Here is a 12,596-nt window from a genome sequence, read left to right as displayed (position 1 = left end):
CTGTATCTGTTCTTTTTTGGAATGATGATCAAAAGTGACATGAATTGGTTAGGAATGGCATTTATAATAAACGTAACACATGTGATTTGTTATCAAAGTTGTATTAGTAGTATCATTGTACCAAATATATTTTTAAATAATATAACTTTATAATAAATCTTTAAAAGCAGAATTTTAAAAAGTATATACTCAGTACCATCGACCATGTTAGAATGTTTCTAGATGGTGAACTTTTTTCATAAACCCTTTACCAGCACCATACTGTTTTTGTTCTATTATCCAATTATCCAAAACTTAAAAGGAATGGACCTTGCCCAATGGGGGTGTGTGGCTGCTTTGGTCCCATAGTTGAGATCCAGAGAATTGGGGATGACATCACCTGTAGCAGTACAAAAGCTCCTCCTGGTGTGCAGAAGCCCTAATATAAAAGTCACACCTGAGGGGCTGCAGTGAAGTTCATCAGCTGCCACTCAGTGTCAGTGTAGCACCAGCACACGTGGAAGAAGAACTTCTCTGAAGTCGTTGCATGGTAAGTCATCTGTCCTCTTTTTTTTTTCTATTTCATATTTTCATGATTTTTTAATTTTTATAGTATTTTTTATAATCAAGCAATTATTTCATGTGTACTGTTTTTTTAATGTTATTTATTCACAGAAAAATGTTAAAGGGGATTGAATTATGTTCAATATAAAATATAATAATAAAATAAATTTCTGTTAAGAAATGACTCATAAGTCATTTATTTTGTCATTAAATTCTTTTGAGATTCTTTGATTTTAAAAGTCACATATTAAATTTCAGAAAATTATTGAACATTTGGCATGATGTGCTTTGGTAGTCTCAAAATTTTGAAATATAAAAGGCTGGTGGTAAATGAAGAATTCTGATGGAAATAATATAAATTTATTAAATGGAATAAATTTCCATTGCTCCTGTAGAGTGCTCTTACCTACCTTGTTTATTTTATGGCTCACAGAGAGCTCACCCTGGACAACTCCCTTTCATTGCTGAATTGTTATTCCCTTTATACAAATGACAGCCCTTTCTAGTTTTCTATTTGAAAATCATACATGAATTTTAAGGATGCTTTAAATCCTTTTCAGCCCTTTTCACAGCATTACTATAAAAATTCCATCTCCCTCTTAAGAACCAGGAAAGAAAGCAGAGATGGCTGAGGTCGCCAGGTGAATGGGACAAAGCTAGGGTTAGACACCAATACTCCTGTCCTCTAGCTACAGAGTTCATTTCTGACATGGCCCAAGGGAAACTTTCCTTTGCTGCTCCACCCATAGTTTTATTGCACAGTGAGTGGAGATGTAGCAGATTAGAAGGTTTCTTATTCTACTCTTAAGGGATGTGTTCTTCCTTTCCAATAGGAGTGCATAGCTACTGTATGTGTCTTCAGAGGTAGAACCATAGCCTTTAGAAAAAGTGTTCCTATCACAATAATCTTTGTGTATATTGAAATGCAGAAGAGGTGAAAATATTTTATATTGCTATCAAAAGCTTTGTGATCAAAAGAGGCACATGCAATAAGTCACACTTAAAACAATTGTTAATAAAATAAGTAAAGGACATAGATGCATATATAAGCATATAAGTGCTAAAAATGCAATGCATTTTAAATTACAAGATTTTTAATGCTTCAACACATACTTTTTAAAATTAGAAGAAGGGTGCATTAACTCAGGGAAAACATCAAAATCAGACCCTACAAGTTTGGTATTTACGGTTATTATGGTAGTGCCTGTTATTATGGTAGTTTCATCATGAAACAGAATTTGTTAACTAATTTACCTAATTAAGAGACTAGTCAATTTCAAGCCTTACCCAACATAAATCATGACAAAGAAGTCCTGAAAATAAAACTTTTGACACATAATGTGGCTTAGAATTCATACATTAAAACTTGTGCAAGAAACCTCAGAAAGTTATCTAAGAATGTAAAAGTCATCTGTCTGGTTTCTCAGGGGAAGTGTGTGTACGTACAATGTTACTAATGTAGCCATCATATAAAGAGGCCTCTCATGAAACCAGTTCAATTCCTTACTATCACGCTCTGTTATTGGTTATATGATTATAAATGAAAATTACTGTGAGTACACTTGTACAGTTTGGAACACTGAAAATATTTTTAAATACCTTATTTTTGCCTTTTCTTCTAGTGAGGATGATGTCTGCAAAAGACATGGCTAAAGTAATGATTTTCCTACTTGCAATTTGTTTTCTTACAAAAACGGATGGCAAGCCTGTTAGGTGAGTGCTGCAGCCTATTCTGCATTGGGTAGGCATGGAATTGAATTTTTAAGGTTGGTTTTGTGACTGTACATGGGGAGCTAATGGAGTAGCCCTCTGTTTCTGTTCTTCCTAGGAAGAGAGCTGTCAGTGAAATACAGCTTATGCACAACCTGAGCAAACACCTGGCCTCCATGGAGAGGATGGAATGGCTGCGTAAGAAGCTGCAGGATGTGCACAGTTTTGTTAGCCTTGGAGCTCCACTAGCTGCAAGAGAATGGGGTTTGCAGAGGCCTGCTAAAAAGGAGGAGAATGTCCTCATTGGCAGCTATCAAAAAAGTCTTGGAGAGAGAGACAAAGCTGATGTGGATGTATTAGTTAAGGCCAAATCTCCATAAATACAGCTGTCATCAGAGCACTGCTCTAGACAGCAACAGTACCACTGCTGCTAACTTTTCCAAGCTCTATTAGGATGACCCAGTGCCAATATTATTAATATTGCCAAAATTTGCATGTAATCCATTGCTGGCTATCATAGCTGCAATTTTTTGGATTATTTTGATTCCACTTTCATTCACTTAAGAGCACTTTCAATTATTCTTTTTAAAGTGTGTTATTACATAACTTATGAAAGAATAAATTGCACATTTCATGTCTATCCCTCCTAATAATGCAAAATAAAAGTTTCATGATCATAAATCAAAATAAGTGATGTTTTCTTACTTACTAAAAATATATCTTGGGGGGGGCAGGGTGGAGAAATGACCCAAACAATGTATGCACATGTGAATAAATGAATAAAAAAGTAAAAAATATATCTTTTTGGTTACAATGAACACCAGCGGTTATATTGGCCAAAGAAGGTAGAAAAACACAAAAAGCATTTTTTTCAATCGTGTTTCACAGTTTGATGTTTTTATAATCTCTTTCTAATACCAAAAAACTAGGTCCCTACATCTTTACTAACTGGACATTACTATCTGCTTAGTTTCAGGAAAGGCAATAAAATACTCAGCAAAAAAGGGCAGAAAGTGATCTGAAGCTTGACTGCAAAAGTATTTGTGACTACATAAACCCACAGATCACATCTCTACTCCACACCCTAAATTCTCGGGACTACAACGTGCTATTGATTCATTATTGGCAAATACCCAATGAGTGTCCATTACTTGTTATGCTATTTGTCCATTACTTCACATACAATGACAGACAAACTTGGTATTGTTCTTGTCTTCAAGGAGCCCATAATTTACAAATTATTTCAGGGTAAGTTTGATGAGTGCTATGCTGAAAAAAACAGGAGTATACAGTACACAGCCCTACCCTCTGTACATCCATTCTGTCCAACAAAACTTTCTGCAATGAAGTGTTCTACACTCGGTGCTATCCCATATTATGGTCACATGTGTTAATCTAAAATGTGGCTTGTGTGACCGATAACTGATTTCAGATTTATTTTAAGCTAATTTATTTAGCTGGGCACCAGTGGCTCATGCCTATAATCCTACTTGAGAGGCAGAGATCAGGAGGATTGAGGCTCAAAGCCAGCACAGCAAATATTTTGCAAGACCCTGCCAGAAAATATCCAACACATAAAAGGGCTAGCAGAGTGGCTCAAGGGTGTAGGCCCTGAGTTCAAACTGTAGTATCACCAACAAAAAAAGTTATTTAATTATTAATTTATATTAATTTAATTTACTTAAATTGAATTGAAATTGAAATTCAGGGCCACTGTATTGAGCAGCATAGATTAATGTCAGGAACACCCAATTGAATCCGAAAGATGAGCCAGAGTCAGGTGAAAAGAAGTAGGTGAGTCTTCTAGGCAGGTGTACAGCATCTGCAGAGGCCCTGAGCAATGAAACTGGAAAACTGTAGGGTGGGATCCTACACATGAATAGGATAGCATGCCTGGCCTCAAAGAGTTCATGTTCCTATGAGAAGACAGAGAGGAAAGCAAGGGAATCCACTACTAATGCCAGATACCATGACATACACAGAGGAGGGAGAGCTCTGCCTGGTGGAAGGGACAGTAGAGATGGGACTTTAATGCAAGCAAACTTTGTCAAATCAGAAGAGAAGACTATGAACCTGGGGAAGTTGACCAGGCCTTGATTTCAAGTCTATTGTTTTGCCAACCTTTGTAAAGTCTCTTAGAAAATACCTTAAGTTCCCAAGTAAGCATAGGTTTATTTTAATTTTAAATATTCAGATTATTTACATGTGGATGGGGTTGAAAAAATGTTTCATTGCACCTTTTGAATCAATTTTCAGCACCAGCTGGTCATTCTTAGATGCAGCCCACTGATCACTCTTCTCTGACTTTCCCCCCGTCTCCTGAGTTTTGCTTTGGACACTGTGTGAGGTTTCCAGCCTCATGAGTCTATTCTCCATGTGGCACAAACACAGGAGTCCTTCTGACCTCTGCTCACAGGACTGGAGTCCATGCATATCCAACTGAGGTGCTCTTCAGAAACTATTCCTTGGATACATTGTGAGCAAGAATTCATGGAGGTGACCTTTGGGAAACACCTAAGAGGAAGAAAGAGTGTTTGCCCTTATACTGTGGGCCTCTTGGGTCTGGTTCAACTTCATCCTCAGCAAAGATGAGGGTAGAAACTAAAGTCATTCATTGGGTTTGGAAGTTTTTAACCCTACACCTCCCTTCTTAGTAACTAAATTGTATGTCTTCTCAATCTCACACACTTCTGGGTCTGCTCTTCTATTTGGCAGAGATCAAATGGGTCCTTGATAGGACAGAAGTCAGATTGCACCAGTGGTAGATCCTTGGCACAGGAAGATCTTCCTGAGTTCTCAGCCTCTCTTGGGATCCCAGGCAGAAGAGTTTACACAAATCCCAAGGTTGTCACATTGCAAAGGTGTGTAAATTAAAATATGGAATGTGGAAAAATGCACTTTCAGGTCACTGTCCTTGTGCAAGTTTGGGTTCACACACAATGCATTCCTGGTTTCTATTTGGGCAAAAAAATTCACATACCTGAGGCTCAAATTACACACCTGCAGATCTGATAATAGCAGCAAACATCCTCATGACATTGGATTCCCTGCAAAGTACAAAAGCACAGAGTTTATTCTGCTGTTCCTCCCTGTTCAATTTTTTAAAAAGAGACTATGTCTCAGGGCAGAGGTTTAAAGTCCCTGAATTTGAGCCTCAGCACTGCAATTAAAATAAAATTAAATAATATAATGAGAGATAGAATGGAAAGAGAGGAAGTGGGGAGGGGAGAGAGAGAGAGAAAGGGAGAGAGAGCCATGCCTGCCCCTGAATTCCTGGGCTCAGTAAATCCTCCTTCCTGAACCCTCAAGAAGCTTTACAGCCATATACCACAGCTTCCAGCTTGCCTTTTACCTTTTGAAAATGTCAACCAGAGGTGAAGCAGGAGGATCCCAGGACATAAGAAACAGAGATGAACATCTCAGCAAATTCGATTGTCTCCTCTGGATGTAGTCATGTGACAGTTTGCAGGTCATTAATACTATAAGGCAGTAATTGTGCTCATATTCAATTCCAACATCCAGGCAAATGCTCAACACAGGTGTCACCACCTTAATCTCAGCCACTAGCTTCCTCAGAACCATGCTGGTCTGAATTCTCTACGTCAGGAGATTTTTCCACACTGGGAACAAGTAAAAAGTCCATACTGGCTCTTCATCTCCAAATATCCTATTTACTTGAAATAAAAACAGATTTATGTTTATAACAGGCAGATTTATGTCTACTTGAAATAAACAACTTAAGGTAGAAAGGATTTATTTTAGCTTAGGGTTTCAGAGATTTCAGTCTATCCTGGCTGATTCTGCTGTTTCTGGGCCCCTGGTGAGGCAGATAATCATGGCAGCGGGAGCATAAGTCACAGGGGGTTCTTTATCAAGGAGGAAGGAAGCTGAGAAAGGGGAAGGGACCAGGGACCAGGTATAACATTCAAAGGCATGCCCCCAGAAACCCACTTCCTCCAGCTAGGCCATACCTCCCAAAGTCTACCCCCTTGGTTATTCATGAACACACAACACTTAAAATTGCCTGTAGCATTGGTTATGGTAACAAGCTGTAGGTTTTTAGTCTAGAGTAAAAGACTATTGTAAATTCTATCAGGACATATAACTTGGGTTTGCATCAATGTACTCTGTAATGGGCACATACTGAGGACTTCTCCAAACAGTAATTTTGTTGATGTTGTTTTTGTTTTTAATGGTACTGGTTTTGAACTCAGGGACTCATACTTGCTGTGCAGGTGCTCTATCACTTGTTGATGTCCCAAGCTCCTGTGTTACTTTAGTTATTTTTTAGATAGGATCTCATGTTTTTGCTCTTGACCAGATTGGACCCAGGTACTCCTACTTGTGCAGTCCCTCACAGCTGGGAACACAGGCGTGTATCACCCTAACTCCACTGTCTCTGCCTCCAAAATAGCTGGGATTACCTGCATGAGTCACTGCTCCTGACCCAAGCAGCACTTTTTTTGTTGTTGTTACAGTGTTGGGAATCAAACCAAGGGCCTCATGTGTGCTAGGCAAACACTCAACTACTGAGCTACATCCCCAGCCCCAAAGGAAAGTAAGCTGTCCAAACAACAATTTTTAAAGATTCTATCTTTGTCTTTAAGCAATGCATGAATGAAGGTCAAGCAGATTCTTTTCTGCTGTGCTCAACATTTCAATATGGCAATTCTGTTTTGCACTTCTGGAAGAGGGAGGGTACTCCTTAACTGAATTTGGCATTTTCACGGAAGCATTTTGTTCCTTATATTATACCTAAATCAATGTGTCTTAAGCCATGAAGCCTAGGACTTCCTATTCTGCCATTTTGCTGAATACACTAAGAGAGGTCTATTCTTGACCTCTCTTTGTGTATTCTGTATTTCTGTGATATTTGTCTGTTGCTGCAATATAAACAAACTGTACAACATGCACAAATCCTTTATAGACAGTTTTACTCTCATATTAATTTATGAGTTTGTTGAGCTTTTATAGGGTGCATATTATAATTTTTATTTTTAGAGTGGTGATCATCTTTATTATATCATTCTGTTCATCAGCACTGTGAGAGCCTTCATTTATTCTGTTCTTCTCATGTTTTTTGTATAGTACTGTGGCTATTTTGAAAGGTTTCTGATTTTTTTTACCATTTTTCTACTTGGTTATTTTTGACAAAGAGGAACACAGTTCATTTTGCTAATTTTTTTCTACATCCAGCAATATTGCTGGGCTTTCTTTTTAATTCTAGTAGTTTGTCTTTTGACTAAATTTATTTTCTACATCAAAGATCACATGATGTCAAATAATGACACTGTCATGCCATCCTCTCATGATTACACATCCTTTTTAAATATTCTTTGTAAAATATAATTGCAAATTAATAATTTATTTTAGTTTTCATCTTTTTTAGAAATAAAAAGGTTTAAAAACAAAAAAATGTTCAAAAAATGGTAATTTTGTTATCCTAATTACAGTTCTATAAATTCCAAGTAAGTAAAATAATATAAAAATATATTTTCAAGTGTTCATAGAACAAAAAGAAAACCACATTAATCATTAAATAGTTTTGGATTTTCTTACTTCCACAGATGAATTCACAAAAATTAAAACTTATGCACATTTACACTCTGAAGTACAAATCTCAAACAGCCAAGTAATTATACAGTTTTGTCATGTGTAAAGCTAATATGCTTCATATTTACTTGCTATGGAAAGCAGAACACAGAACAATCATTAAACACTGTGACTATTTTAATGCTGTTACAAAACAGTTCATATACTTTTTCTAGTTATGTACTTCTCTTTTTAAAGTGAATGCAACTTTTAGATGCAAATCTTTTTAAGATAGAAGAAGTATAAGGTGACCATTTCAGATTTCATGAACAGCAATTTGTCATTAACTTCAAAATCACAGGCAGAAGAGGAGCCTTTTTTTTTTCTTCATGTGGGGTCATCTTAAGGCAGGCCTGGTATATAGTAAGAGTATGTATTTTGCAAATCTCTAACACAAGTGTATAGATTGTCAACTAAAGATACCACCTCTGATGGGAATGGTTTCATTCAATCCATGTTAAACATTCTTTTTTTTTAAGCAACAAAAAATATATTGACAGGTTTATTTTGGGTTTTGAAAAGTAGCACATGGGCTGGGGGTATGACTCAAGTAATAAAGTACTGGCTTAGAAAATTTCTTTTAATTTTGCTTGTAAATCACATATCTCATCTATCAATATTTCTGCTATTATTTATGAATAGAGATATCCTACACTAAATGTTCTTTCATAAATTCTAGCTCTCTGTTTTAGTTCTGTACATTAATCTGAATAACGGATACATATTTTAATTTTAAGGCAGATGGCAAACTTACCTGTAGGTCTTGCAAGATTTCACTTCATTATGGGGCAAACTGTTGGCAAGATGTAAAAATATTTCATTTCTGAGGTCAAGGTACTGTATAGCAAAGCTGCATAGGCTATAAAATATGGCCTAAGGTACGGTGACTAGGTTCTCTGCCTTTCCTTTAGGCCAAGATGGCTTTCTACTTGCCACAATGGAGGCCTGAAAACAAATGTTCTAAAGCCTAGATTTCTGAGCATTTCAGTAGGTTTTCACAAGTCATCTTTAAAGCATTTTAAGAAAAATACAAAGTGCCCAGTTACCCCTCAAACACTTCCAAGGAAAAGTGCTGCTTTCTTAATACATTAAAAAATTTCATATCTTTTACTAACCAAAGTGAATAGCTTTGGAGTAATGTAAGTAGTGTAGACTGCATGTCTGTTGTTTCTCTCTCAAAGCAAGTTCTTCATGTTGACATTTCCAGTGCTGGGAGGTACAGCATGAAGAACTTGCTTTGAGATTATTAATTTGAGATTAATAATCATCTTTGCATTACCAGCGAGTTCCTCTTTATCCATCTTCCTCTGAAAAAATGTACAAAAGCTTACAGCATACATTCCAGAAGATAAACTGCAGCATGAGGAACCCCTATGCTCACCCAGACTGTATTAACCTTTTGTCATTGATGTCCCATTCTACACAATGCCTAGAAAAGCACTTCTGGTCCTTAGTAAATGGTACAGTTAGCCTGTTCCTGATCAACAGACTGGCTCATCCCCCTCAGGCAAGATGGATAAAGAGTCAACTCTCTTTTCTTGGAGCCCATCCTTTTCCCAAATGGCGTATCTGTTACAATAATATCCAGAGCCAGCTCTCAATGGGATATGCAGATAGCCGATTGAAAAACGTCAATGAACAAGCACCAGGATTTGGTTCTTGTTCAATAAACTTGAGATGTAATTTGTTGTTCTTTTCAAAAATAGTGGATGATTATCACCAGCAATATGATAAAACTCATTCAGTAGCCTCTTCTACTAGTATTGCCTGTTTAGCACACTGCATCTTCAATCATTTCAGTAGATTGAGGGGCATAGAGCCTGAGCAGCAGTTGATCTTTGTAGATCCAAACTGAGTGGTATTTCACGGTAGAGACTCTCTTCAGTCAATGTAATGCCCACAATGACTTCATTATCATGGATATTCAAGGGAACCTCCACATCACGTTACTCATGTCAGCCTTCTGCTTAAAATGATCTTGAATAGCAACCCCAAAATCTCTTGCAGTCTCATTTGAGGTAAACCAATGTTTCTCTCCTACCCTGCTGCATGTGATGCTGCATGTTAGCACTTGAGACTGTTTCTTCGAGTTTTCCTCAGTCTCATCTTTGCAAGATGTCAAGTCATCACCCACTAACGTTGATATCTCTTCTTCAATGGCTAGATTTTCATAATAGTCTAAGCTATGTGAACCTAAAACATTGTTGCTGAATTCATGTCATTGGTTTCTTTGTCCATTATCAGTGTTCCTTTTATTTGAATTCTGATTTATCTTTTGCATACTTTTTTTCTTGAAACTGGTATTAATTTACCATATCTTGTAGGGTCTGACCATGGGAGCTTCCAGCCAAGTCTTCAAAATCCTTTAGAACTTCTTCCTTTGTACTTTTGAGCTGGTAATTTTTAAGCTCCTGAACAAGCACAAGTAAGTTATCAACTGATCTCAGACTTATCAACTGAGTCTTAGCCAGGCTTTCCACTGCAATACCAAAATAAATCTTGCCCTGTCATGGTGGATTTTGTATGATGGCTCCAATTTCTCTCTCACTTTACCTGCCACTATTTGTTCAAAGCCAGGAGGCACGGTGACTCCAATAGTCATGTGGAGTCATGCTCAGACTCACTTTTTAAAAAATTTTATTTTCAGACACACTTTTGTTGTCACTTGCTGTCACTGATACAGATCTCTGTTTTAAGTGAAGGTTCATTTCCAGGAGTAGGTTAGTAGCATCTTCAATGTCAGACATTTTGGCAATGTTTTTACCATCCTAACACAGTCCTGGCTGCCAGTCTCTATGAACCTGCAAACTCAGATCACATCTCTAAAAGGCCTAAATATTCTAAAAGTATTGTGTAGTATTTATAAATTTGTATTGATGATTAATGAATGGTATTGTTCTTACTTATTCTGTTATTTGGCCTTAGAGGAATATATCTTTAATATCACAAGAAGAGAAAGCTGGAGGTGTGTGTGTGTGTGTGTGTGTGTGTGCGCACATGCAGTTTGAGCCTATAAAGTAGCTATTCAGTAGGCCTAGATATGGAGGATCTCAGATCTCCGTTGGATGCCAATTTAGGCAAAAATTTTGTGACATCCTTTCTCAACCAGTAAACTGGGTGCAGTGGTACATGCCTGTCAGCCTAGCTAGGTGGGAAGCATAAATAGGAGGATTTCAGGCCAAGCCACCCAGGAATAAACATGAGACCCTATCTTAAACACACACACACACACACACACACACACACACACACTCGAAGCCCAACAACAACTAAAAACAATGCTTGCTAGGTAGGCACTGTACCACTTGAGACACAACACCAGCCCTTTTTTGTGTTGGGTATTTTTCAGGTAGGGTCTCACTTTTTGCCCGGGCTGGTGTTGAATTGAAATTCTCTTGCTTTCTGCTTCCAAAATAGCTAAGATTACTGGTGTGAGCCACCAGGGCCTGGGGAAACATACATGTAATTTTTAAGAAAGAAATCAAATGGCCATCCATTATTCACAACCAAATCATAAAATTATATTGTCACTATGTAAGAAATTTCTTGAAAATTCCCCTTTGGTCACATTCTTCCTTTTGTTCATATTTCTAATTTCATGTTTATCATTTTCTTGCCTTTCTTTATAGCTTAACAATACATATGTATTCTTCTTCTTTATATCAAATAGTCTAATATTGTTTTTCATATACTTGATTTCACTAAACTGGTTTATGTTTCCAGCATGAGATGTTCACTTCCTAACCATCCATCATGGTTAAGCTAGATCTCCATATTTTAAGTTTTTCTATGCACCAGACAATTTAAAAATTAGTTTGGATAAAGAAACTAATTTCTAGATTAGTTTGGATCAAGAAATTTCTGAAAGGATAGTTCCTAAATTAAATAGAACTTTGCTTTTTGTTCACACAATATTAATGGAATATAATATTATTGGGCAAGTTTACAGGTACAGAGAGTGGCCAGGGACTCCACTTGTACCATGTCACCCAGGTTTGTTTCCATTCCATTTAGCCAGAAGCATGAAGAAATTATAGGCTAAGCCTAGAAAAGTTGATTTCATGTGTTTATATCTCATTGACTATAATACGGGTCTGTAACATACTTAAAGAGAAGATTGTGACCAACAGTTTGAACAAGTAGCCTTTTGCTGAATAGATTCTTGTGACAGTTGTAGATCAGGAAATCACAAATTTTGGATAGCAAGCCATATATTCTTAACATAATTCCTAAACTCTGCAATAAACTATATTAATATTCAGTTATCTGAAGTTCAAAAGGAGTGGGAATGGCCCAGTGGAGTGGCTGCTTTGGTCCCATGGTTGAGATCCAGAGATTTGGGAGTGACATCTGTAACAATGGAAAAGCACCTTCTGGTGAGCAGAAGCCCTAATATAAAAGTCAGACCTGAGGAACTGAAGTCTAGTTCATCAGCTGCCTTCCCTTTAGTCAACTTTAGTGCTTCTTCCAACTCATATGGTGAGTTATCTTTATCTTTCATATTTTATGATATTTTTGATAATCAAGCAATTAAATCATGTTGTTTGTTCACAGTAAAATGTTAAGTGGGTATTGAATTATGTTAGATATAAGACATAACAATAAAAATAAATTTCTGTTAAGACTCAAAAATCATTTCATGATCAAATCCTTATAAGATACCTTGATTTGAAAAGTCACATCTGAAATTTCAGAAAATTGGAATGATGTGTCTTTGCAGTCTTTCAAAATTTTGAAATAAGAAAGGCTGA

The 12,596-nt window shown here is 36.8% G+C and overlaps 1 protein-coding gene and 1 pseudogene across 1 annotated transcript; one reads left to right on the top strand and one right to left on the bottom strand.

Moving 5' to 3' along the window:
• Positions 1-317: 317 nt before the first annotated feature.
• Pth (parathyroid hormone) lies at positions 318-2,633 on the top strand. Its single transcript, XM_020165441.1, has 3 exons — positions 318-405; positions 2,166-2,256; positions 2,372-2,633. Exons 1-3 carry the CDS (start codon positions 318-320, stop codon positions 2,631-2,633), a joined length of 441 nt encoding a protein of 146 aa, XP_020021030.1.
• Positions 2,634-9,138: 6,505 nt separating this feature from the next.
• Positions 9,139-10,592, bottom strand: LOC109687536 (tRNA (guanine(6)-N(2))-methyltransferase THUMP3 pseudogene; annotated as a pseudogene).
• Positions 10,593-12,596: the final 2,004 nt, after the last annotated feature.

This window comes from Castor canadensis, chromosome 1 (assembly GCF_047511655.1).
Source record: "Castor canadensis chromosome 1, mCasCan1.hap1v2, whole genome shotgun sequence".
NCBI lineage: Eukaryota > Metazoa > Chordata > Mammalia > Rodentia > Castoridae > Castor > Castor canadensis.
Note: the sequence above shows the minus strand (reverse complement) of the source record. Positions and strands in the feature narration are given on the sequence as shown.